This window comes from Pyrus communis, chromosome 16, assembly GCF_041283825.1.
Source record: "Pyrus communis isolate YQ-2024b chromosome 16, ASM4128382v1, whole genome shotgun sequence".
NCBI classification, from domain to species: domain Eukaryota; kingdom Viridiplantae; phylum Streptophyta; class Magnoliopsida; order Rosales; family Rosaceae; genus Pyrus; species Pyrus communis.
Window position 1 is genome coordinate 28,004,868 of NC_142580.1, and position 25,702 is coordinate 28,030,569.

The 25,702-nt window shown below is 36.7% G+C and overlaps 1 protein-coding gene, 1 long non-coding RNA gene, 5 other non-coding genes and 1 pseudogene across 7 annotated transcripts; 7 read left to right on the forward strand and 1 right to left on the reverse strand.

The window, feature by feature from the left end:
- Window positions 1-242: 242 nt before the first annotated feature.
- On the forward strand, window positions 243-5,530 carry LOC137732927 (beta-amyrin 28-monooxygenase pseudogene; annotated as a pseudogene).
- Window positions 5,531-7,053: 1,523 nt separating this feature from the next.
- LOC148690239 (uncharacterized) lies at window positions 7,054-8,734 on the forward strand. Its single transcript, XR_015958033.1, has 2 exons — window positions 7,054-7,449; window positions 8,229-8,734. It is a non-coding gene; the product is annotated as an uncharacterized LOC148690239 (long non-coding RNA).
- On the forward strand, window positions 7,185-7,271 carry LOC137733078 (small nucleolar RNA U61). The gene has a single exon (XR_011068396.2). It is a non-coding gene; the product is annotated as a small nucleolar RNA U61 (small nucleolar RNA).
- On the forward strand, window positions 7,374-7,460 carry LOC137733083 (small nucleolar RNA snoR14). The gene has a single exon (XR_011068401.1). It is a non-coding gene; the product is annotated as a small nucleolar RNA snoR14 (small nucleolar RNA).
- LOC137733072 (small nucleolar RNA Z101) lies at window positions 7,535-7,630 on the forward strand. The gene has a single exon (XR_011068390.2). It is a non-coding gene; the product is annotated as a small nucleolar RNA Z101 (small nucleolar RNA).
- On the forward strand, window positions 7,733-7,858 carry LOC137733051 (small nucleolar RNA SNORD14). Its single transcript, XR_011068369.1, has one exon. It is a non-coding gene; the product is annotated as a small nucleolar RNA SNORD14 (small nucleolar RNA).
- A 2,653-nt stretch (window positions 8,735-11,387) lies between the features above and the next one.
- On the forward strand, window positions 11,388-15,462 carry LOC137723458 (uncharacterized). The gene is made up of 5 exons (XR_015958034.1): window positions 11,388-11,744; window positions 12,147-14,650; window positions 14,734-14,868; window positions 14,973-15,044; window positions 15,157-15,462. It is a non-coding gene; the product is annotated as an uncharacterized LOC137723458 (transcript).
- Window positions 15,463-20,524: 5,062 nt separating this feature from the next.
- Window positions 20,525-24,671, reverse strand: LOC137732047 (putative xyloglucan endotransglucosylase/hydrolase protein 30). Its single transcript, XM_068471341.2, has 4 exons — window positions 24,180-24,671; window positions 23,977-24,077; window positions 23,546-23,754; window positions 20,525-21,249 (listed from the first exon to the last, which is right to left on the reverse strand). Exons 1-4 carry the CDS (start codon window positions 24,406-24,408, stop codon window positions 20,721-20,723), a joined length of 1,068 nt encoding a protein of 355 aa, XP_068327442.2. The 5' UTR covers window positions 24,409-24,671; the 3' UTR covers window positions 20,525-20,720.
- Window positions 24,672-25,702: the final 1,031 nt, after the last annotated feature.

A 25,702-nucleotide genomic window follows, 5' to 3' on the forward strand; every position in this document is an offset into this window, starting at 1 on the left:
TACTTCAACCATGTGACAAGCAACGGTAGTGCATTGTTGGAAAAAGTCCTTCAGGAAATACTCGTGCAAGGAAACGAGAATGCGTGGCTTCTGCTCCATAGGATCCCCAGCATATGTTGTCTTATCAACTTTTATGTTTCTTTTAGGCTTCCCATTGTTGCGGCGATGGTAATTTCCTCTTTGTTCCGCATTTGGCTGTATGACTCATGGTTTTGGCTTCCTTGTCTTTTTGTAGGTTACCAATGTCCATCCTCCTTGATCATCGGTATGTACATCTTGGTCGCTTCCCTACAGTGATGATTGTGCAGGAGGTACCGTACAGCTTGAGCATTCACGAGAATGGTCAGGTGTCGCTTGGAAAGACATGGGATCGAACGATCCAAACGCAATTGTAATGGTATGCGTTGCAGCCATGTCTTCAAGGTCGAGCTCAATTTCCCCTTGTTGTGCTCACTTCATGATGAGTTCTTTAAGAACGAAGCACTTGCCAACAGGATGGCTCACAATATGATGGTACTTGCAATACCTAGGATCGTTTATGCGATTCATCTCTTCAGGACGCATGCATTCGGGTAGCTCGATCACCTTTTTTTCCAACAAGTCGTCTAACATTGCAGCCATGTTAGAGTCAAGAAAAGGGTACATTTTCTGTTCCAACTCCCTCAAGGTGCTCTTGTACCTGTCTTGGGTGCGAGAAGGCTCACATTTCTTTATCTCCTTCGCTTTCTTCTTGGAGAAGATCTTGATGGGCGCTGAGGAGGTCTTGATGAGGGTAGTGTTGACGGTGAAAGCTTCCTTAGCGGGTTTTTTCCCAGTCTTGTCTACATGTAGGGCTAACACTTTATCCTTCTTGAAGTTGTAATCGGCTCCTTCTTCCCGTGATTGGCGATACTCAGCTCCATGTCATGGGAACAAGTTGCCAGCTCCTCAAAAGTTCTCAGTTTTTTTCCTTGGAGGATATAATGTAACCCCCAATGCATGCCTTGAACGCACATCTCAATGGCGAAGGTTTCAAAAAGCCGATCTTTGCAATCCAGACTTAAGGAGGACCATCTATTGATGTAGTCGACGACAAGTTCATCCTTCCATTGTTTCATACTGGTCAGCTCTAGCATGCTTACAGTGCGGCGAGTGCTGTAGAAGTGGTTGAGGAATTCCCTTTCTATTTGATCCCAACTGTTGATAAACTCGGGTTCACGGTCGATGTACCAGTTAAAAACGTTACTTTTCAGCGAACACACGAACTGTTTGACGAGGTAGTCTCCCTCTGTCCCAGCATTGTTGCAAGTTTTAATGAAATGGGCGACATGTTGCTTTGGGTTGCCTTTTCCATCGAAATGCATGAATTTTGGAGGCTAATAACCCCTTGGCATCTTCAAAGCATCAATCTTCTTGGAGTAAGGCTTTGAGTACAATACGGAGTCTGTTGGAGGCTCATTTTCTTCGTCGACTTCTTTCTTTAATGGATCAACATTTGGGTCGACTTTCACATCGAGTCGCGCATCTAGTTGGTTGACGAGAGCGGCGATCTGCAAGTCCTTCTCTTCCACAGTCCGTGTGAGCTTTACGATTGCTTCATTCATCTGAGCTAGCTGCTCCTTGATTGAAGTTGCTCCAGTGGTCATGACTTGCATGGTTATACTGCCGCTTGAGTCGGCATCGGAGAGTATGGACTCTAAGTATTTCCTCGGACTCTCCTCTCTTGCGCCCTTAGCGAGGCTAGGGTGATCACAGGCTCGTGCCTCAAGTGCTCTTGTTCCTTTAACAGAGTTAATGCAGGGGCGGAAGCTGCGGTAAAATGAGCTCTTGCCTTGCTTGGGGTTGTGATGCCCGAAATATCACCACTTGCAGGAACAGCTTGAGCCTTTCTTGATGCCATTTGCGCTTTTTGATGATTTGAGGATAGAGATGAGAGGTAGAGATTGTCCCACTAGGCATGCCAAATTTGTAAACACAAATTTTCCTGAAACAAGAACATGTGTACAAAATAATATTTTGTATTGATTTTGGGGTTACAATCTCTTCTACAAATTTAGCCTCTGATTCTATCTTCGTAAGGTGTAGGTTTATGGATGAGTTGTTGATCCCAAGGGCCGTCGGGGCTTAATCTAGGGATGAACAGTTGATGAACGGATCTTCAAGGGCTGCTGGGCTTGATCTTGAAGAACGGGTGTATGGGTTTGTTGATCTTTGTTAATCCAAAGGGCCATTGGGCCTTGATCTTAGGATGAACTGGTGATGAACGATGAACACTTTCTTCAAGGGCCGTCAGGGCTTGATCTTGAGTTGGTGGAAGTTCCTTCAAGGGTCGTCGGGGCTTGATCTTGAAGGAGGATTTGATGAAGAACGAAGAGGGTTTTACTGATCCTTCAGGATTTGTTTGAGAGCTTTAGAGTTTCAAAGCTTCACGGTTTTGGTGTGATGTAAAATTCCTCCTTTTTCTCTTGATGGAGAAGCCTATTTATAGGCTTTGAGAGTGAATCATCACCATCCATTTTTTTGGTGAAGTGAGTGGATGTTGTAGGTGAAATAAATGGAGTTGGTAGGTGAAGTGAGTGTGTGATGTAGGTGAAATGAATGGAGTTTATAGGTGAAATGAGTGTGTGATGTAGGTGAAATGAATAAATGTTGTAATTTTAATGCATTGGTCAACATTTGTTTCACTGAAATTTAGATGTCCACAAGCATATCTAGGATTCTAATGTTATGAATATGTGTGCGCCTGCCCTTGTCGAATGAGGACCTACATATGTTCTAGAGTAGTACTTGTTAATTGCGATTACCAATTTCTAGGATAAATAAGACAACGCCAGTATTTATGATGCCTTGTGATGATTCAAACTCTTTTCGTTCTTAATGATTTCTACTTGTTAAACCTATGAACATGCCATTCTAGATTGCATGCTAGGGACAAGTTAAGTTGAAAACGTCATTCTCTTAACATACTACATAAGAAAGAGTAATAGATTAAGTTCTAACATTGAGCCAACTTGAGCATCTTCATCCAGAAATAAAAGGAATTTGAATTAAACATAACATGTTTGCATGATTATTTGGTGGTGGATAGCAATTCCCCTAACTCGTTTTTCTTAATTTGTGAACTACTTAAAATATGTTATTGTCCTATTTTTGTTCGATTTAATTTAAATAGAAAATCAACTCCAAAAATCCCAAAAATTTGTGTGAGTATAGCTCTGTGTGTCTAGTGTTTGCATATAAAATTTCATTGACTTTAGATAAGTGTAAGTCGGTCAAATAATTCGAATTCTTTTGAATTTGAATAGCTTTGTCATTTCCATTTGAATTTGCAGACCTTAGTGGTTTTCATTTACATATTATTTGTTTATATTTTGTAAGAGACAATTTTAAAATTTCTTATGTATGTGTATATTAAAGGTTATTTTGAGAATAATAGTGGGTGAAGAAATAATATTTTAATTTTTTAACTTTTTAAAATGGGTTAGATTATAACATGGGTGGAAAAATAAGACAATAGGGTGGGTCTAGTAGCTCTCATTGATAAATATGAGTTTTATTATTAATTTCATTTTGTACTAAATAGTAATTATGCAATAGGGTAAAATAGACAATTAACATTTAAAATTTAAGTTGGGTGTAGAAATATGCTAAATGAGTTTAAATAAAATTTCTCTTCTTCTCTATCTCATAACATGCATACATATGGCTGCACATAACACGTTGTCTTACATATATGCATGTTAACATGTTATAGGCTTTTTAGCCGAAATGCTCCTGAAAGTTCCATAACTCATTACTTTGGTTCCTGAGATTTGAAATCAATAGAATTGGTCCCTGAGTTTATCCACCATCAATCATTTTAGTCATTCTTTGAAAAATTATGTTAAATCATGACTAAAAAAAATACTCTCAATTAAATAAACAATGGGCAAAATGATTTGACAAAATTTGAGGGTATTTTGGTCATTTTATCCTTATTTAATGGAGATTTTTTAAGGAATGACCAAAATGATTGATGGTAGACAAACTCAGGGATCACTTCTGTTGATTTCAAATCTCAAGGACCAAAATAAGGAGTTATGCAAATCTCAGAGACCATTTTGGCTAAAAAAAACTTATGTTATATGATTTAGAATATCAATCTCGTGAACAATATTAATTTGATGAAATTTCATTTATATAGGTCCTATTAATTTTATTGGGCGATTAGCAGGAATGATCATTTGTTTAATTATAGTTTGAAAACACACACATATATACATGTCAAATAATGAAAACATATTAATCAAGGGAACTGTTATTAGCACTCCAAAAATCTCATTCTATACTCTTCACAAGTGTATTCTTGGAGTGCCAAAAGAGATTTTTTAGTGCTAATAACAATTCATTTAATCAATTATCGTACAAATATACTTTCTAATTAATCAATTATCTTACAGACACACACACACACACATATACAGCATGAAAATGCTACTATTATTGCATAGTACATGTTTATACATAATATTACTGCAGCTACACCTTGGCGATCGCTGCACGTTTGTTTCTTAGCCTCGAGGACCAAAAGGACATAGACAAACTAGGCCACTCTTTGTATCTGGCTAACGCCGGAGTCATATCGATGCCTATTGACTTTCCTGGGACACCGCTTCGCAAAGCCATCAAGGCCTCCAACCTCATCAATGGGAAGTTGACGGAGATAATAAAGCAAAGGAAGGCTGATTTGGCTGATGGCAAGGCTTCTCTGACGCAAGACATTTTGTCACACATGCTGATGACATGCGATGAGGATGGAACCTACATGAAGGAATTGGATATCAGTATTAAGATTATGGGGCTGTTAATTGGTGGTTATGAAGCTGCCGGCACTGTTTGCACCCTCATTGTCAAGTTTCTAGCTGAACTCCCTCACATCTACGATGCAGTCTACAAGGGTACGTAATTGGACCAGATGCTCCATAATTTGTGCACTTGGGTTAAATGACATCCAAATTACTAAAAATAATATTTACGGTTTCGTTGTTGTTGGATGCTAAATCAAATACTAATTACAGAGCAAATGGAGATTGCAAATTTGAAAGCCCCAGGAGAGTTGTTGAACTGGGATGACATCAGAAGATGAAGTACCTCGTGGAATGTAGCTCAAGAAATGATGAGATTGACACCACCAATTCAAGGATCCTTCAGGGAAGCCTCAACTAACTTTGTCTTCAATGGATACACAATTCCAAAGGGTTGGATATTATATTGGAGTTCGATCACAACGCACAAGAGTGTAGAATATTTCCAGGAACCCGATAAATTTGATCCGTCGAGGTTTGAAGGAACCGGGCCAACACCATACACTTATGTTCCATTTGGAGGAGGGCCAATGATGTACCCCGGCAATGAGTATGCCCGGATGGAAATACTTGTGTTCATGCACAACCTGGTCAAGAGGGTCAAATGTGAGAGACTTCTTCCCCAAGAGAAAATTGTAATGGACCCTTTGGCCATGCCTGCCAAAGGACTTCCAATCCGCCTTTTCCCCCACAATCACATTAATTGAAACCACCATAACCGTCAATTTGTTTGATTACACTGAGATATTATTTTCAATAATTTGTGGTTTTTACTTTGTACAATGATGATGATGTAATAATGTGAATGTGAACTACACATTCTAGCAAGAATGTATTATATGTTGTGTTGATTTACTGCTAGACAATTATCTGTCTTACCAAATAAATTTGAGTAAATTACACATGACTACCTCAACTATCGGTCGAATCACAATCTCATACTACATGTTTTAAACATTGCAATGCCATACCGCAACTTATGAATTTGTTGCAGTGTCAAGTTTCCATTAAATTTTCTGTTAATTTGGCTGTTAAATGATGACGTGATAAGAGTAGAGCCTACTTCTTTGCCAACATGAATAAAAAATTAATAAAATAATAATTATTATTTTATAATTAAAATTAATTAAAAAAAAAATCTCTCTCCCTTCTCTCCCCTCAGATCGCCTGTCATCACTTTTGCTCGCTCCCTCCTACCATCCCATCCCAAACCCAGAAAATATAAAATCATACCACATCCCCACCCTCCCTCGCCTCTTCTACCTATTCTCTCTAACCAATTCCGCCATCCTCCCCTCACCCCTTTCCCGGGCAACCATTCACAAATCCAACAAACCCAAACACCTTGGTCGATGGCTTCGTTTCACGGCATGGAATGGACTTTCTATCCCAATTTCGTGACCTTTCGCGCCTCCTTCCTTGCAAATAGGATAAAGATGAGATCTTTCGTGCCTTCTTCATTCTGCGGCCGTTGCCGCAGGAGATCTTTCGCACCTCCATCGTTTCGTTGCTAGGGTGGAATTGGAGTTTTGGGTCGGGAAGTGGGGGGAAGAAGAAGGAGGTTGCAAGTCAGAGTAGGATTGGGTTTGTAATGAGATGGTATGAAGAGGAGAGAGTGTGGGGAGGAGATGACCGGAGATCTAGGGGGAAAGGAATTGGAGAGATTTTTTTAATAATTAATTAATTCTAATTATTATAAGTAATAATTTTTTAATCTGGTTGGCAAAGGAGTGGGTCGCGCTCCTGCCATGTCATCATTTTAACAGGTAAATTGACATAAAATCTAATATAGATTTGATATTGCAATGAATTCATAAGTTGAGGTATGACATTATTATGTTTAAAACATGAAATATGAGATTAAGGTTTGACCCATAGTTGAGGTAGTTTCATATAAGTTATCCAATAAATTTTCAAAGCACTACACACATTTATATTGGGACAATTATAATACTAAAGGGTATAATTACACTAATAATTACACTAACACTGCATGAAACCTCCTCAGTTTGAGACATTACAGTAACACCTTCTAGGGTTTTAATTCTCTTTCATATAACTCTTGAGTCAATACTCTGCTTATAAATTTACAAGTCTACCCTTATTATTAAACAAAAGCCCATTTCTAAAGCCCAAGGAAATTATTTGGGCGGCCCAAAGTTTCAGCCCATAGGGTTTAGAAAGAAAACTAGGGTTTCCTCCTGGAGTCTATAAATTGCCTCTTCCCGGTCTCTCTCTCTCCTCAACTAGAACCGTCGCCTCTCCTTTCCTCTACTCGCCTCCTCCAAATCCAGGGCTGATTCTCCATCCTTCCCTCCCCTTCATCCTTTCTCTGTCTTGGCATATAATTCTCTGTATTGATGGCGTTGATGAAGCTCTTTGTGCCAAAGACGGCAGCTATCGAGCTCCGTCGATGACGGTCACAACCCTCTAAGAAGTTCTGAGCCTCCTTCCATTCTATTGTTTTCATGTTTTAGTTGGTTTTATAGTTTTTTTTTTTTTTTTTTTTTTTAATTAAATTGTTTTAGGAGTTTGGTTTGATCGAAGAAAGCGAGGTGACGATAGAAATTCATGTCTGTCAATCCACTGACTGGTAACAGTGTGATGTTACTGTGAATCCCGACAGGTTCCGATCGCTTTCTATCTAATTTTCCATTGTTTTCGCAATTCAAATAAAAACCATAATTTTATTTTTTGGTTTGACAAGAATGTGGGGGCAGGTGATGAATCAAATTGGTATTTATGGGTAATTTGCGTCTGAAATTCATTGATGTTTTATCTATCACCTTGGAGAACTGATGCCCTTGTTCCTTTTTTTTTTTTTTTTTACTAATTTTTATTTGTCTGCTTCTTTTATAAATGCTAATTATTAAATCATTGTGATATTTTTATGAAATTTGATAAATTATTGTCTGTGATGACAAATCCAAAGGCTTGTTTCTCAAGAACATTCGCAGTGGCCGACCAAGAGCTTTCGCCTTTCGCCGGGCTTGAGAGCTTATGCTGCTTTTCTCCTTCCTTGGATGTCTGAGAAACTAACTTTTATAGATGCATATAACTACACTGTATGTTGTTTCAGTAGTTTAAGATCTGAACGTCATTAATAATTAACTCACACTTGGATTACCGAAATTCCTCATCAAATTATTTTCAAAATTCGACAAAAAAATTATCTTCAACTAATCTCACGATTTTTTTCATGGTGTTGCATGATTTTTTATTTTTATTTTTAATGTGCTGCACATGGGTATGAAGTTATGTTTAAGAATGTGGTAGATTGTGTAAATTTTCATTATTTATTGGAATTTAAATGTTTTAAGCTTAAAAAATGCTCATAAAAAAATTAAGCTAAAATTCTTTGTAAATATGCTCTCTTTTCAACTCTGGGTAGTACTATTTACGCAGATCACAACGTTTTCTAATGAGGATTATGAAAGAGGCATGGTTCTGTATATAATATGGAGATTGCTATTCAAGTTACTATATGGTGAAAAATGGGTCTTTTGTTCAAATTTAAGGTCTCTTTGGGGCAAGTCAATTCAGACGACAATCAGGCCATGTGGTCATTCGCACTCAGGAGAAGAAGCTTAGGATGGGAAGTAAAGGTGGTCAGTACAGTGCTTGGGGAGACGTGGTTAGGTAACCGAGGCCGAGCAAGCTGCTTGGCACGCACCACTTTGAAAAGGCGGGTCATTTTTCATTTTGATTGAGCACCTATTACTTTATTGCATAATACCCACTCAATAAGTAAAAATGTGTTATTACGCTAGTTTACATAGGTGTGGCACGTTAAATGTAAGATTGGAAAAACCCAAGGCTGGGGAAGGAGGTGTTCATTGATGGTCTATATAAAGGGGTGAGAATCTTTTAAAAGGGGTCGGTCAATTCATAAAATAGAGAATTCGTGTAAATTGTTGAGCGCTAAATTTTTTTTTTTAAACTATAAAAATACATTAAGCGGAAAACCCATGAATACAACTGTTTCTTACTAAATCAAATTGAAGAGCATAAAGAGCAAATGAAGGAATACAGTGATTCCAAATATGACAATCATAAATAAGGCCTTTACAAGCGAATACATTTGCTATAAAGCTAGCATCTCAAAAAATATGTTTCCAATCAATGCAAGCAAAGTTAGTTGCCTTCCACTTAATATCTTCAGTAATGGTAACTAGATTCTATGGCATCACAACCTCGGTCCAACATTGACTAAATGACCAACTTAGAGTCACATTCAACCTCTAAGAGCCCTAGGCTCCACTTCTAAATTAGTGGCACCATCAAGAGTTAAAGCTCCACCTCTAATAAGCTACCCATTATGACTCCTTAAGGCAAACCTTGTCGTCGCCTTGTTCCGAGCCACCGAACTGACACATCCTAAGCTGGAATGTTCACGTGTCCATTTGAATCGTGATGTGCTGGCCAACACCCGAAGGGTGACGAGGCCATAAAGTAAGGTTGATGTGTAAAAGTAAGGACAAATTTAAACTTTAAATAAATAAACCAAAGTGCACAACGTGATTGGATGGTTACCCTTATTACAATACTTGAAGTTCAGAGCATAGTGCAAAAGGATAAAAGTCTCATTCGTAAAGGATGATTATTTAATACATAAGCAACCTACTTTGACCGAAGGACAGTCAGCTATTTCCACTGAAACCTCTTACTCCCACGACTTCAATCTCTATGTTCTGGAAGGGTGAAAAATAAGGGTGAGTGGGCCTATAAAATAAAGTTTTCTTAAACCTTTTTGAAAACGTGTAACCCTTTGTTGTAAAACAAGTTTATGATTTCCCAAAGTAATAATATAATAATAGGTAGTAGGGAACCCTTTAGCACAAATGAGTTAAAGGATATAGGGTGCTACTACGAAATATCTCATTATGAAAACTTAAATAGCTGTCGTAAAATCACAGTTATGAAAAATCACAGCTCATTATTTACGTTCTAGTAGTACATCACTTGAAGTTGGTGCTACGCGCATCACATACGAGTCCAAGCAACAAACCTAGGGACAGGTTGACACTTAACTCTAGATCCAAAGTGAACGTAAACGGTGCATGTGAGCATACACGTGAAGCTAGTCCTTGGCTTCGGACATTACAACTAACTAATAAACAACGTGCACACATGTGACAATGAGTATATATAATGAATAAAGATGTCATGCCACATTTTATACTCGCAGTTAATAAAAATATAAAGTGTAGAAAATCTAATAAGAAGATAACCATGGCATGTTACATCAATTATGTAAGGAAACAGTTATGTGAAAAAAATCACATATATATATATATATTCATTTAAAACCAAAAGACCCACTCATTGATATGTTGCAAGGTCATAGTCGCCTTACCTATTATGCCCGCGGTACTCCTTTGGGTGGTCATCTCCTATATGGGAAATTACTATACTAATTAAACAAATAATAATTGAAGCAAAACACCTAATTTCCCCTTAGTTTGCTCAAAATGGAATTTGGAGACAATTGGTATTGAATTTGGAAAAACAAACTGTGAAAATGGAATGAGCGTGTCGAAATACCTTAAGAAGTGTCCCGGGCAATTTTTCAAAATGTCAACTTTGATCAACTAACCGTCAACAGTTAACTTTAACGGAATATTCCCTTCTCAGAAGATATATTCTATTAAAGTTAACTAGGGGGAATATTCCCTCAAATTTCAGAAATGGGCTTAGGCTGGAACAAAGGCCCAAAGGTTTGGGCTCAGGCCTTTTTTTTTTTTTTGAAAAATGATCTGGGTCGATTTTGCAGATTTGGGTCAAATTTGGCCCACGGATCCAGGTATGGGCTTGGGCCGGTTCAGGTTTAGGCCCTTTTTTTTTTCTCTTTGCTGCAAATTTTCGTCGGAAAATCTGGGGAGGGTTCAAACCCTCCGTTCAAAGCCATTTCACAACCAAAATTCAGCCATAATATATCAAAATGAAGCTTAGGACGAGAGGACTAAGATTACCCTTCAAGGCCAAAAGTTGGTCGGAGATCATCGGAAAGTGGCTTGAAAGTGACGGCCCGAGTTGCAGTTCTCCGTTTTCGTCAATTTCGAAGTGGGTTCGGGCATGCATGCAAGCTCAAACGCATGGCCTAGGGGTAGTGGGAAGTCGTCCTACACCTTCAAACTCAACCACAACAACAAGGTTTTGTTGGGTTTAGCTTGGAAAAACCTACAACTCGCCGAAAAATATGGTGGGTTAGGAACCATACTTCGAAACACGTAGAAACTTGCATGCATGCTAGTAAACTACACAAAAAAACTCAAGGGAGAGCTTGAGGGTGGAAATCTTGACCTTACCTTGGTCGGATAAGTTTCCATTCGTTGGAGTTCGTCCAACGCCAAAACAGAACCTTGTTTTCATTCGAGTATGGCACCACCAAGGAGTTGCAAAGGGTTTGGGAGAATTTGGAGGTGTTGGTCGATGGTTGGTGTGTGTGTCCGAGAGGGAGAAGATGAAGAGAGAGAGAGAGAGAGAGAGAGAGAGAGAAGAGGAACATGCTAGAAAAAGAAAGAGAGAGTGGGAGGGAAAAGGAAGAAAGAGATGGAAAAGGAAAGAGGTATTCACCGAATTACCCCCTGAACTTGTAAGGAGTTGCCAATTTCCCCCCTGAACTTTAATTTTAGCCAATTACCCCCCTGAACTTGTGTAATTCACCAATTTACCCCCTACCGTTATATCTTAAAATTTTCCATCCAATTTTCCATCCAATTTGGTCACATGCTTGGCACATGCTAATGGTGTGAGGGTAAAAAGGTAATCATATACCACAACAAACCTAATCGATGTCGGGTATATGGGGAAGCAGGGGAACGCAAGCCGCATCCTAGGGTTACAAAGAGGAAAGATAATCAAGAAGCAGGGGAATGATGAGTATGGTGGTCAGAGATGGTGGACATCCTCCAAGATACAGTAAGTCTTCAATTTTTCCTTCTCAATTTCCTCCAAGATACAGACCAAGCAAATAATTATCAAATTATTCTCTCTGTCTATCCCTCACAAATGGCAAATATTCATAATGTTGTCCTTTAAAATCAACCGAGCTTCCATCAAACCTTTCTGGGAAAAACTCTTCTGGGTCGTTCCAAATCTTAGGGTCTCGTGCGATTGCTCCTTCATTCACAAGGATGAGTGTTTTGGGGTCCACATCATAGCCTTGGATTTTATTTTAATGCATTTGTTGGGTGAACCATCTTCATTCTGATTATATTTTAATGCATTTGTTGTAGGTAATCATGGAACTTGTTGTATTTTAATGCATTTAATTGGGTGAACCATCTTCATTCGGATTATATTTTAATGCATTTGTTGTAGGTAATCATGACCTATTCACACTTGAAATACACCATGGTGGTCACTTTAAAGATGGGCAGTATGTGGGTGGTATTGTGCAGTGGGTTGACAATTATACTAAAGATTATATGTCCATGCTTGATCTGTATGAGGTTGCTATAGTGCTTGGGTATAATAAAGAGACTGTGGGTTTTTACTATTGGCACCAAATAAAGGGTTTTTTGCAAATTGAATGCGATGCAGATGTGTTTCAGTGGGTTTCACTCATATCTCCTCAAGTTAGGTTGCATTTGTTATACTTGGTTGACTTAAGGAAAATCACAAACAATCTTGCGAGTGATCCGTGTGCAGCTACATTTGTTGATATGGATGTTCAGTTTGAGGGGTTTAATGCGGATGATGAATATGAAGAAAATAAGAGTGTGGAGGTTGTTGGAGACACTGTAGAAGGAATAGATGAAGAGGTTACAGATTCAGAAAAAGAGGAAGATGACGATGAGGTTACTCTTAAGTTCAAGGATTCTGACTATGAACAATCCGAGGAAGATGCTGATAAAGGTGCAAAAAATGTACAGGCAAAGGATTCTATTGAAGAAACACACAGAGAACTTGGTGAGATCTCCACTGAAGAATACAATTCAGAAGATTTAGATAGTGTTAGGTCTGAGTCTGAAGAGCATGAAACCAATGTGAGGGTTAGAAGAAGACTCAAAACACCTAAGCTACCTCAATATAGGAGAGAGTCAGATAAAATCAATCCCACTCTTCATCTAGGGTTGGAATTTCCAAACATGAAACAATGCAGGGAGGCAGTAAGGGCATATGGCGTGTCTGTTTGTCGACCGCTAGATTGGGCAGTGAATGATTCCAACAGATTACGGATCAAGTGTCTAGGAAAAACTGCAGTACCTTGTCAATGGAAATTGTATGCCTCTTTTGTGGGGAAGGGACCAACAGTTAGAATTAAAACCTATAATCCTGAACACATTTGTGTAAGAGAGGAGCATTCTAAATTTGCCACCTCCTCTTGGTTAGCTGATCGGTTCGATGAGGAGCTTAGATCGAAACCCGATATGAGTGTGACTGGTTTCATGGAACTTGTGAGAAAGCATTATGGTATTGACATAACAAAAAACCAATTTTACAAAGCAAAGAGAATTGCCAAAAAAGTGACAGAAGGTAGTATAGATGAGCAATATGCCAAGCTTTGGGATTACTTGGAAGAGTTGAAAGTGAGAAATCCTGGGAGTACTATCAAGGTAAAAACAGATTTCCAAGGTGAAAACCCTATTTTTAAAAGGTTGTACATATGCTTTGCTGCATTGAAGAAAGGCTTTCAACAAGGGTGTAGGTCTATAGTGGGTTTTGATGGGTGTCATATTAAGGGACCCCATCCTGGTCAAATCTTAAGTGCTGTTGGTGTTGATGCCAATAACGGCATGTTTCCAATAGCATTTGCTGTTGTGGAGGTGGAAAATAGGGAGACTTGGACTTGGTTTTTGGAGATCTTTTTCGAAGATGTGGGAATTGAGAATGGAAATGCTTGGACATTCATCACTGACAAACAAAAAGGACTAGGCGATGCTATTCGGAGTCTGATGCCAACTGCAGAACACAGACATTGTGTTAGACATTTGCATAATAATTTTAGAAGTGCAGGTCACACTGGACTTGCCTTAAAACAGAGATTGTGGGCAGCAGCAAGAGCAACTACTGTACCTGCTTTTGAAGCTGAAATTGAGGTGATGAATAATCAATCTGATAAGGCAGTGGAATAGCTAGCTGATAAGCCACCTTGCCATTGGAGCAGATCTTATTTCAGAACATCGGTAAAGTGTGATTTGTTATTGAATAACATGTGTGAGTCATTTAATTCTGCAATTTTAGATGCAAGAGATAAACTGATTATTACGATGTTACAAAGGATTCAAAAATATTTGATGTTGAGAATGGCTAGGCTAAGAGAGGCTAAGTGGACGCAACAAGTTGGACCTAGAATTTTAAAGATTGTTGAAAAAAATCAAATGGATAGTTTCAGTTGTTTTGCCAATTATTCAGGGAATGGTCAATATCAAGTGCATACTTTGGTTGGTAGTATGTTTGCAGTAGATTTGGAAAGGCACACTTGCTCTTGTAGGAAGTGGCAGCTATGTGGCATTCCTTGTCCCCATGCTATATCCGCAATTGCTAGGAAGGAGGCTAGTCCACAATTGTTTGTTCACTCACTTTACAAAAGGCCAGCTTATGATAGGTGTTATGAAGGGTATATTGCTCCTATGCCTGAAAAAGAACAGTGGAAGAGAACCTACCTTAGGCCTATTAAACCTCCTTTTTACCACAAACAACCTGGAAGACCTAAAGGCAAAAGAACAAAAGCACCAGATGAGATAAAGAAGGGGGCAACAAAGCTAAGGAAGTATGATGTTGTAATGCATTGCCAAACCTGTGGAGAGGAAGGACACAACAAAACAAGTTGTCCACAAGGGCTACTACAATCACAACAAGGTTTTGGACTCACAAAAGAGGTAATTTGATCAACAAGGATTGTATTTATTTTGAGTCTTGTTATATCACTTATCTAGTCGCTAAGTGAACATAAATAATGTAGAGTCATGGGCGAACAGTCGGTACAAGCATATCTAAAGGGTCTAGCTCAAATGCAAAAGGACCTAAAACGCCAAAAGGAAATAACACAATAAGTGGTCTTAACTCAAAAGCAAAAGGATTGGCCACAGTTGCAAAGGTAATTGTAAATTGGACTTGTATCAAATACTTATATTGTGTTTGACTCTACTATATATGCAATTGTATGAAATTACTAATTGGGTATAAATGGTTTTGATGTAGGAAATTGGTGCACATCACCACTCATGGGCTGCTCCATCTCAAACTAGGCCACAAGGAACTTCTAAACTACATGTAATAACAAGAATCTGTCTTTTTTAATTTTAAAAAAAAAAATGTTATAGATTAATTTTTGTTGTTTTGGGTTTGCTAACATTTTTGTTGCTTCCGTGTTGAATTGAAATAGGTGAACCGAGGTGGTCGTGTGAATCAAGTCACAAGGAAGGCTAATGAAATGGCATCACAACCCCAACATGTTGCCAAAAAAGCAAGACCATGGAGAGTGTAACTATGATGTGTTGGAGGGCCTTTCGTACTGTTAATGAAAATCTTTGGTGTTGAGGTTAAGTTGTTCTTTTAATGGGATTATGCTGCAGAACTATAAAATTGATAGGTTTTATTGGTTTTGGCACTAGGTGCAAGTCTGTTGCATATTTTTTGTGGATGTTGTTTACTTTATTGTAGTAAGAATCGTTAATTTCGTTTTGGTAAACTGGGCGCTGAGCCAATATTTTGCAGTTGCTAATTAGACTTTTATGGTTAATTTAGATAAAATTGTTCGAAGTGAACTAGCGGAAGAGAAGAAGAAAAATAGAATGTCCACATTATGAATAAAATTACTTTTTTACCCTAAAAAAATTGGCACGTGCTGTGCATGTGACTGAGTTGGATGGAAAATTGGATGGAAAATTCTCAAATCTAACATCAGGGGGTAAATTGGCCAATTTTACAAGTTCAGGGGGGTAATTGGCTAAAATTAAAGTACAGGGGGGAAATTGGCAGTTCCTTACAAGTTCAAGGGGGAAAACGACAAATACCCCAAAAGGAAAAGAGAGAGAGAGAGAGAGAGAATGTGTGACCGGCTAAAATGGAAAAGAAAGAGTGAGTGATGTGAGAGAATTGATGGAACAAAATAAGGGGGTTTTTAAAAAGGAAAACTAATGAAAATGACTTGAAAACTTTGAGTTTTAACGATAAGAACAAAATAAAGGGTAAAGTGAATAGTACTAGAATTGACGTTTTAGTATAAAAATGTGGTTTTTCGTTAAAGTGAATAGTATCATGAGCTTTTCATTAAAGTTCCCTCTTTAAAACCCAAACAAAATAATTTTTTATTTCCACTTGCACATGCATAGTCTACACAAAGCCTATTTAAGGCTATTTTCAAATTTCCCACGCCAAACCAAGGCAGTGGTGCACTGCACGAGGTTGGTTTTTAAAGTTTGAACTTATCTAAGGTGAATTTACACTGTTTTGAATATATATCTTGGTCGTTAGAACTTCGAATTGAATTCCGTTTGCGGCCATATGTACGTAAAAATAAGTACTGTTCAGAAATAATAGAATACGAGTGGGAAAGTGAAAGGAAAATTGAGGTCCACATGGAAGGCTTATGTGGCATCTCAGAGGTAATTTAGAAAATTTGTTGCTATTGGGAATAAAATACATTAAGTTTCGGGACGGGATGTCACAAAACCGCCAAATTTAGCTTAACATAACTCTGATATGGAGGATGCCCTTTAATAATCATAGAAGTATCATTAGTATTCCTTTCTCAAACCTTTGCAATGGGCTTTAAGATATCGCTCACCCACAGATATAGCCAATAACTTAGATCCCGCCGGGATGGGCATAACATTTCTGAACACCATATTATTACGGTCATTCCAAATTTTCCAACAAATGAGCAAACACAAGCTTAAACCACTAAGAACTTCATTATCAACATGCTTTAAAGAATTTAGCCAGTCTACTACTGAGTGGAAGTTCACATTAGTGAAATTGCCCAACTTAATTCAACAAAGGCCCTGAATCGATTTTGTGACACCACAATTAAAGAAGAAATGCATGTGGTCCTCGTCTGTTGAATTAGAAAAAAGACACACCTTATCACTATTATTCACAATTTGGCTTAATCTTTTCCTAGTATGAAGTCTATCACGAATGAACAACCACGCAAGCATCTTAATTTTAGGAGGAAGATTAAGTTTCCACATCTTATTAATTAAATTATGCTTTGTAGATTGAGTCAATGTCCCTTTTTGAATCCAAGTAACCGATTTAACAGAGAACTTACCATTTGTATTTGGACCCCAAAGTAGCACATCTTTGGAATCTTGCAAGGGAATTATATAATACATCAAAACAAATCCTATCAAAAATTTCTATTTTTCCTTTGAATTACTCATATATATCCTATGAATTTCATTTCGCACCGGAAAATTTTCTTCACAATTCCAATATTACTAACCACTTGCGAGAGCTTTCTCCTATTCCAACAAAAATTATCAATAAAGTCACTAAATTTCAAGTCCTAATTAATATTTTGATTTTCAATATTGGGTAAGAAATGGAACAACGAGTAAGGAAAACCCAATTGTGGGACCAAAACAAAATGTCCTTACCATTACCCACTCTCCATCTCATACCCTTAAGAATAACATTCCTACTTTTCAAGATATCTTTCCCAGCAAAAGAATGATTTTGTCTAATTTATTATCCAAAAATTTTTCCTTTCTATGGTACTTACTTTTTACTAACTTCACCCACCAGTTATCCTCCTCGGTCATCACCTTCCAACCTAATTTAGCGAGACAAGCGTTATTAAAATGATCTAGTCTTCTAACTCTTAGACTATCCACTTTGTTAGGAGCAAAACCGAATCCCAAGCCACTAGAAAAAAAATTTTGTCCTTACCTAGAAAAAATTGCTACAGTCTTTATTGAGCTTATTGACAATTGTGTCAAGAAACTTAAAGCATGACATAACATGATTGGGCATACAAATTAGAGTTAATTAAAACAAGCCTCCCCGCTCTGGAAAAAGTGCTTGCTTTCCAACCAACTAATTTTTGCTTGACCCTCTTAAGTAACTCATTTCCATTAATTTGGTCTTTCCAGAAAACAATACTGCGGATATCTAGATACTTACCAATAGTAGTTTTATCTTGAGTTTGCAATATATTAACAATATCAATTCTAATTGGAAGAGGGAGTATTCTCGGAAAAATACAAGGAGGACTTATGAATAGTTGTTGCAATAGTTTTCGAAAACTAGAGCTATGGGTATCAAACATTAAGCGACTAAAATACAAACTATTGGAAGAGGGAGTATTCTCGGAAAAATACAAGGAGGATTTACGAAAACTGTTGATTTTTGTAAATTTCTTCATTTTCTTATGAATAGTAGCCACAGCTTGAAGAATTTAGTCTTCTTATCACTAAATTGCAACCAACTAGCTTTAGCTCTCTGAGCCCACATAAATTAACACATGATTCAATTCATCTCGAAGAGATTTTTCTTTCATCAAATCAACATAGTTGTTGCTCATAATTTGCTTCTGAAGCTCATCAATTTCATTTAACAATTCTTTATTTTTCTCCTTTAAATTGCCAAAAGTATCCTTATTCCATTTATAAACTAGAAATTTAAACTTACTACACACATTCTGAATTTATCGATTAATATTAGGGTCACAATGCCAAGAATTTTGCACAAACGTTTTAAACTAAGGATGATTAAGCCACATAGCCTCAAATTTAAACGAGACATAGTTATTATTCTCCACACTAGAATTTAGAGATAATAAAATAGGATTATGATCAGAACCAAAAATAGGATAGTTATGCAAATGATATTCTGAGAATATATTTAACCATAAAGGGTTAGCCACCACCCTATCCAATCTCGAAAAAACAACTGTATGATCTGTATGACAATGAGTCCAAGTAAAAGGAACTCCAAACGCATTTAAAGATAAAAGATTGCCACGATTAAGAAAATTGATAAAATTGTTCGGTTTGATTACCTCCAAGCCCACCATGTCAAAAACAGTCTCTATCTTTTTAACGGTGTCTCCATCTTTGACGGCCACATGTCACAACCCCTTTTACAGAAGTAGTCATATATGGAAAGGGATCCTCTCCGGATCCCTTCCACCAAATCCACCTAATGGACCAATTCAAGCCTTGGAAATTTGATCCAACGGCTAAAAATAGGGTGCCCCTTTAAAGTTATAATAACATTAGTCGTTGGATCAAATTTCAAGAGCCCAGATTGGTGGATTGAATGGATTTGGTGGAAGGAATTCGGAGAGGATCCTTTTCCGTCATATATATATGTTGATGTTTCTTCTGTTTATCTTGCATTTGATTGCATGGTTTTGGTGATGTTTCTTGTGTAAATTTGGTTTTTGGAATGATGGATGGAAAATAGTGAGGTGACCACAAAAATTCATCAAACGTCATTCCGTTTAAACATCATTCCTCCCGTTGTTAAATGTTTTAATTGGGCAGGTGATGTTTCTCTAGGGGTGGGTTCTGTTTCAATTGGTTTGGTTTTTTGCCAAAACCGAAACCAAACCGAAATTTGGTTCGATTCGGTTCAGTTCAATTTTTTTTTTTGTTTTTATTCAGTTCAGTTTAATTTTGGTTTGGTTTTTTCCAGCTCGGTTTGGGTTTGGTTCAGTTTTTTTATAAAACCTTCTTCTTTTTTTTTTTTTTTTTAAAAAAATTTGAAAATTGGTTTGTGCTCTACAACTTTGCGTATAGTTTTTCTATTTCAAAGAAAGTAAAGGAAGAAAAAAAGAGAAAGAGAAAGAATATGCTAGAAGAAACAAAGAGAAAGAAGATGTAGGGAGGGTCGGGTGAGGAGAAAAAAAAGGAAGAAAGCAGAGGGTCGGATGGGGAGAAAAAAATGGAAGAAAGAAGAGGTTGGGTGGCGAGAAGATAAAGGACTTGGATTATGAGTTAATGGTTGGCCTAAAATAAAAGCTTAAAACTTGGGCCGAAACTTAAATTGGGCTTGGAATACAAACATTCAAGTATTAAATAAATAAATAAATATAATTATATTTAATTCGGTTCGGTTCAGTTTGGTTTGGTTTGGTTTTTGAATTACCGAAATCGAACCAATAACTTTCAGTTTGGTTCGGTTTTTTTTTTGGTTCGATATTCGGTTCGGTTTTTTTCGATTTTTGGTTTTTCCAACCCACACCTATGTTTCTCATTGTTATCAATGAGTATTATTTGCATCTGAAATCACATCCATTGATGTTTATAATTCGGACTCATGCCCTATTCTTTTAGTTAATCTTTTTTTTAATGATTACTTTTATAATTTGTTCTTTTGTAGAAATATTAAAAATATTTGAATTTCTTATTTTCAGTTCTTTGTCTTGTGAATTGAAATAAGCATCCAATAGCTCATTTTACTAGGGGTAATGCAACACTTAAGTAATAATTAAATCTTTAACATCCATGTTATTTAGTTTACACAAGTATTACCCTTTACTAATTCATGATTTCGTGTACATGAGAATGTGCTAGTCAAGTTGCACACTGGAACGTCCGTACTTTGTATATGCAAATTTGTAGAGCACTTGTTTTTCTTAAATGAGAGTTAAATTCGAGACAAAATTTCAACTAGGCAAATTGTATATACAAATTAATACAGCACTTGTTTTTCTTAAATGAGATTTAAATTCAAGACAAGATTTCAACGAGGCAAAAGATAAAAAAAAAAAAAAACAAATGCGCGTGCACACACACACAATATATATATTGAAACACTAAAGATTCAAGGGTTGAACTGACATTGGAGAGAGAACAAAAGTGTGATGCACAGACGTATGGAGTATGGTACACTAGTATAAGCTAGGGTTGAATTTACACGTATGAGATGTATGAATTGATCAATCGATCGTATATAGTGTCTGAAAAGTTCCAACTGTACGTGATCCATGCACCATCATCACATGTCTGCAGCATTGTCGGAGTTAGGGACGGCTCGGTTCCGGTTGCGGGACCTCCGCTTGGACTGTCGTTTGTGGCTGCCACCAAACTTCAACCTGCCAGTGTCCTTGAAGCGTGCCTTCTCGGCAGAAACGGTGACGCACTCGGGTGGTGGCACTGGGTAACGCAACGAATCGTAGCAATATGAGTAGTACATGTAACGCTGCCGAAACCTGCGCATGGCGGCTCGCCGCTGACGCGTGATGACGGAGTAGTCTTGGGTGGCGAGGTGGGTGTAATGTTCCGCGCACGCTTCAGCGGCAGGGATTTGCTGGATTGGGTCGGCGGGGCAGCCCTCTAGGACTAGGTCTTTGAATTCTGCTACGAAAGGAGCATATTTGTAATTCACCTTGTATTGCCCGCCGGAGGTGGCCCAACTGCTTGCATCCCATATGGTCGTATACAAGGACATTGGCTTGGAGGGGTAGTCAGCGCCCATTTCTTCATTTCGCACTACCTCTCTAATTGGGACTTCATCCACATAGAATCTGAACGTTACATTCACATATTCTCTTTAATTTTAGTCATCGAATTAAATAAACCAAATTAAAACATATGACAAGATTAAACAAGAGTTTAGAAAGAGAAAGAAGGTATTTGGTAATTTCTCTTTTATAAATAGTTGAATATTGCTACAACCGGTTTCAAACATGAATACATCAACATCTCACATTAACGTTATACAATGACTTTGTCGAATAACATAATTCAGTTCCCATTTATTCCTCACCAAGTCACTAGCATAAATAGCAGAAAGTATTGTGTGTGTCACACATAAGAGAAGGATGCTTTAAACATATATGACATGTTTTTTAACCAATAAATATGTGACATATTGTGCTATTATATTTTAGTCCAGACATTTAGCAATAATTATACATTATCTATCATTTAATTGATTCAATTAATAGGCTGATCTGGTATAAACATAACATGTACTTTGTCATAAAAGGAGATATAATGCCATTATAAATGTTTTGCAAAAATGCTACTCTTATCATCTAGTTGTATCATCTCTCTAATAGAGATGAGACCTACATGCATTGGCGGACTCTACTAACCGATTAAATTTAGTCGCTTTTTCGACCTCAAAACATTGATGAATGATACACTTACCATCTAATTGTATCATCATTTGCATTATTCCTCTAATAAGATAAGACTTACATATGTTAATGAGATCTATTTCTATTAGAAAAATAGTACAAATAACACCATGAGAAGTGTAGTATTCCTCAATGTTTTGGGGTCAAAAAGAGACACTAAATTTAATAGACTTGTAAGTAGAAGCAACCCAGACGCAATCCCAAAGTGCGTGGGGCCTCCCATGAGGTCAAATAAAGCATAAAACAAAGTCCACAAAGCATGGTGGTTGCGTATACGCGTTAACAACGAGAAATTTTTCATTATAACAGGAGTATAAATTGTATATCACGTATTTTTATACAAGTAGTGGAAAATTATATTTTCTAAGTTATTAACTTTTTAAAACATATATTTCACCATTGATATAGTGATATGTGGTGTACCACTCTATGTTCCAATTACACTGAAAAATCTCTGTTTAACAACAAGAATCATCATGATCCATATATAAATACTAAAACTTTCCCAAAACAGAAGGAATCAATGAAAGAAATCAGGAAGTAATTTCCTACACTTTATTTGTTTCTCCCTCTACGCATCATTATCTATTTTTAATCATTAATTTAAAGAAAATCTAATGAAAATGGCTCGAAGACTTTGAGTTTTAATGATAAGGACAAAATAAAGGGTAAAGTAAATAGTACTAGAATTGACCTTTTAGTGTAAAAATATGATTTTTCGTTAAAGTGAACAATACCGGGAGTTTTTCATTAAAGTTCCCTTAATTTAAATCAATAAGAAATAAAAATAAATGAACAGAAATAAACATCAACGTGTATAAGAAAGAAAAAGTGTAAAAAGAGAGGAATGACAATAAAAACAAAGCCATAAATAGCTTAAGAGGAAGTGAAATTAACTAATTAGCAAGGGCGGAGCCATGATTTTTTTCTTGAGTGGGCTAGCTAAAAATAGTATCATAAAATCATATGTTTATTTTTTGCTTATATAAAATTATCAATATAAAAGAACAACAATATAATATAAACTATTCTCAAAATTATAACCCTAACCGATAAATTCAAGGACCATATAAATAATTAATTAACCTACTAATTAAATCAAGAATAAGTAAATAAAGAGATTAAGAATGTACCAAATGTGACATTCATTGGAAAATTGCAATGGAAAGTCAAGAATTGCGGAGATAGGGATTTAATTGTGGATTTAAAGAACTTATGTTTCTTTTCTTGAGTAAGAAGCACAAAGGCTAAATTATATAGGGTAAATGGTTTTTTTTCTTTAAAGAATAGGATAAAAGTGGACTGGAGATAGAACTAATTTATAATTTTTAGCATAAAATGTATCATTTACTACCTCTCCTCTACTAAATATACATTAAAAAATAATTTGTATTGAAATTGAGTAGGCTATAAGCATGAGTTTACAAAAGAATAGATCTATTCACAAACTCATTTTTACTTCCAACACATCCTTGTTAATATTTTGCCAGTGATCATCTTCAATTCATTTGATCCGAACAATCAACAATTGAGAGAAGTGTGTAAGAAGTAAAAATGAATGCATGGATAGCATTACCCTTACAGAAAACCTCTTTGGGCTACAGACCACCTTAGCCTTGTGGGTGACTACGCCATTGCTGATTAGATGAGAATGGAAGAAAGGATGTATCGGACTTACATGGTGTTTTCGGGTGTCCAAAGGATGCTGTAGCGGTGGAAGTCTTTCGTAGGGTCGAACCAGAGGCGGTAACGCTCTTCGCGGCCGCGGTTGGTGCTGCCATTTCCGTAGAGGTTGGTTTGGAATCTCCATGGCTTCCCTTCTGTGTTCCCTAAGAATTCTATGTCCAACTCATCGTGGTTCTTCTCGAATACGTCCGCGTTTGATGTCTGTTTGTTCAATTTGGTCATCGCCACCAGACAGATTTAGAAGCAAATTAGAATTACCTCCCCTAGTTATTTAGAAAATATCAACGAATTTCCGTTCAATTCCTCAGACCAAAAACGGCTCAGACCAAAAACGGATCATTTCTACGTAAGAAAAAAGGGTTGTTTCAAATTAATTTACCATATATATACAATTGGGGTACGTAGAAATAACAAGAAACTTACGTAAAAGGCAACACAGATACCGGCAGTGTAATCGGATGGCAACTTAATGTTAGCGCTGAAGAAACCATGGTTGTAAAGATTGGAGGAGATGAAGCCAGAACCTTGATTAATTTTTATTTTTATTAAAAATAGCCGAGTTAATTAGTATGAATAAAAAAGAGTATTTCAAGAGACAATTAGAGAATTACAAATTAATTACGAACCTGTGAAGCGATCGAGGAGGAGACGTACACCTTTTCCGTCGGGTGACCGGACAAGGTTACCATCGCCGAAGAGAGGGGTATAGCTTTGGTCGAAGGGGATGGTGGTCAGGTTGTAGAAAGCTGCGTCCACGTTTCCAACACTCACAAGGATCAATAGTATTAACCTCAAAGGCTGGGAAAAGAGAGAAACTCCATTAAACCAATATCTACAGGGTTGTAATCCCTCCATTTGCTTTCAATATTTTTTTCTTTAGCGATTCAAATTTAATTTCTCTCTCTCTCTCTCTCTCTCTCTCTCTCTCTCTCTCATCCGATCCCACCTCTTTCTATTTCTCTTCCAACTCCGTTTATATATATATATATATATATATATATATGTATGTATGTATGTATACACATACACACACACAGAGCAGCTAAAAAAGGCCAAGGGGAATTCAATGCAAAGGTTACGAGAGAGAGAGAGAGAGAAGGATAGAGTATATGGTCCTCGGCTGCTGATTAGCCATTGAATGTGTTAATCAATTATTTCTCCACCCATCATTTTCTTTTTTGCTGAATATTTCTTAAAAAATATTAAACTTTTTTTTTGACAGATGATGCATCAACAAGTTAAATTGTTAGTTGTTAGGGAAAGAGGGTCAGTGAATTGCACTCACACCATGGTGTATAGACATTATTGTCTTCCGTCATTACAGTAAAACGTCATCTGACTACAAATAAGAACCGAAAACAACTTGTTTTTCCAAACTGGATTTTAACTTTTAGAAGGGATTTTAACACATTAAAATTTGGAAATAAAATAAAGGTGGTGGCTTGTTACAATTAGTATATAAATTATATAATGATGATTAATGTATACAGCAGGTGATTGGATAACAAAATATAATGACCACCAATCCAATATTCATGCAAAGGAATAAAGGATACTGATTCCTGACAACTATAAATAACAAATATGATATGGATTCTTGTGGTTTTAATTTACAATTTATGACAAAAAAAAATTAAAATACTAGTTCCATGCGGTGGTTCATTTATAATTTTAATGATAATGATCCTACCATGCAATTCAGATATGGTCAGGTTGTTATTCTAACCAAACCAGCAGGTCCATAACAGGAGAACAAATTTACACGTATATGTATGTTAAAATACCGTAAAGCCAACAGTGCCTCAAATGCTTCTATTTTTCTTTTTTTTTTTTTTTGCTGTCAAGACGACCATACTCAAAGGACGACGTTTTGAGCTAGATTTTTCTATGATTAATCTGTAGCGTTCTCATCATAAATTAGTTATTTGTTCAGCCCAAACAAATTTCATATTAAACGATTTTTATTATGATACTTATGCAATAATACGTTAATTATAATAAGTCAACAAGTAGACATGTATTTTACAAAATGAAGAATAAACTCCTTTTAACTTTACCAAATGTTTTCCTTCATGAAGTCGATAATATGACGTTGGAAAAGTGGCATGTGTCTAGTTCTTTTTTTTTTTTTTTTTGTTTTTTTTTTGAA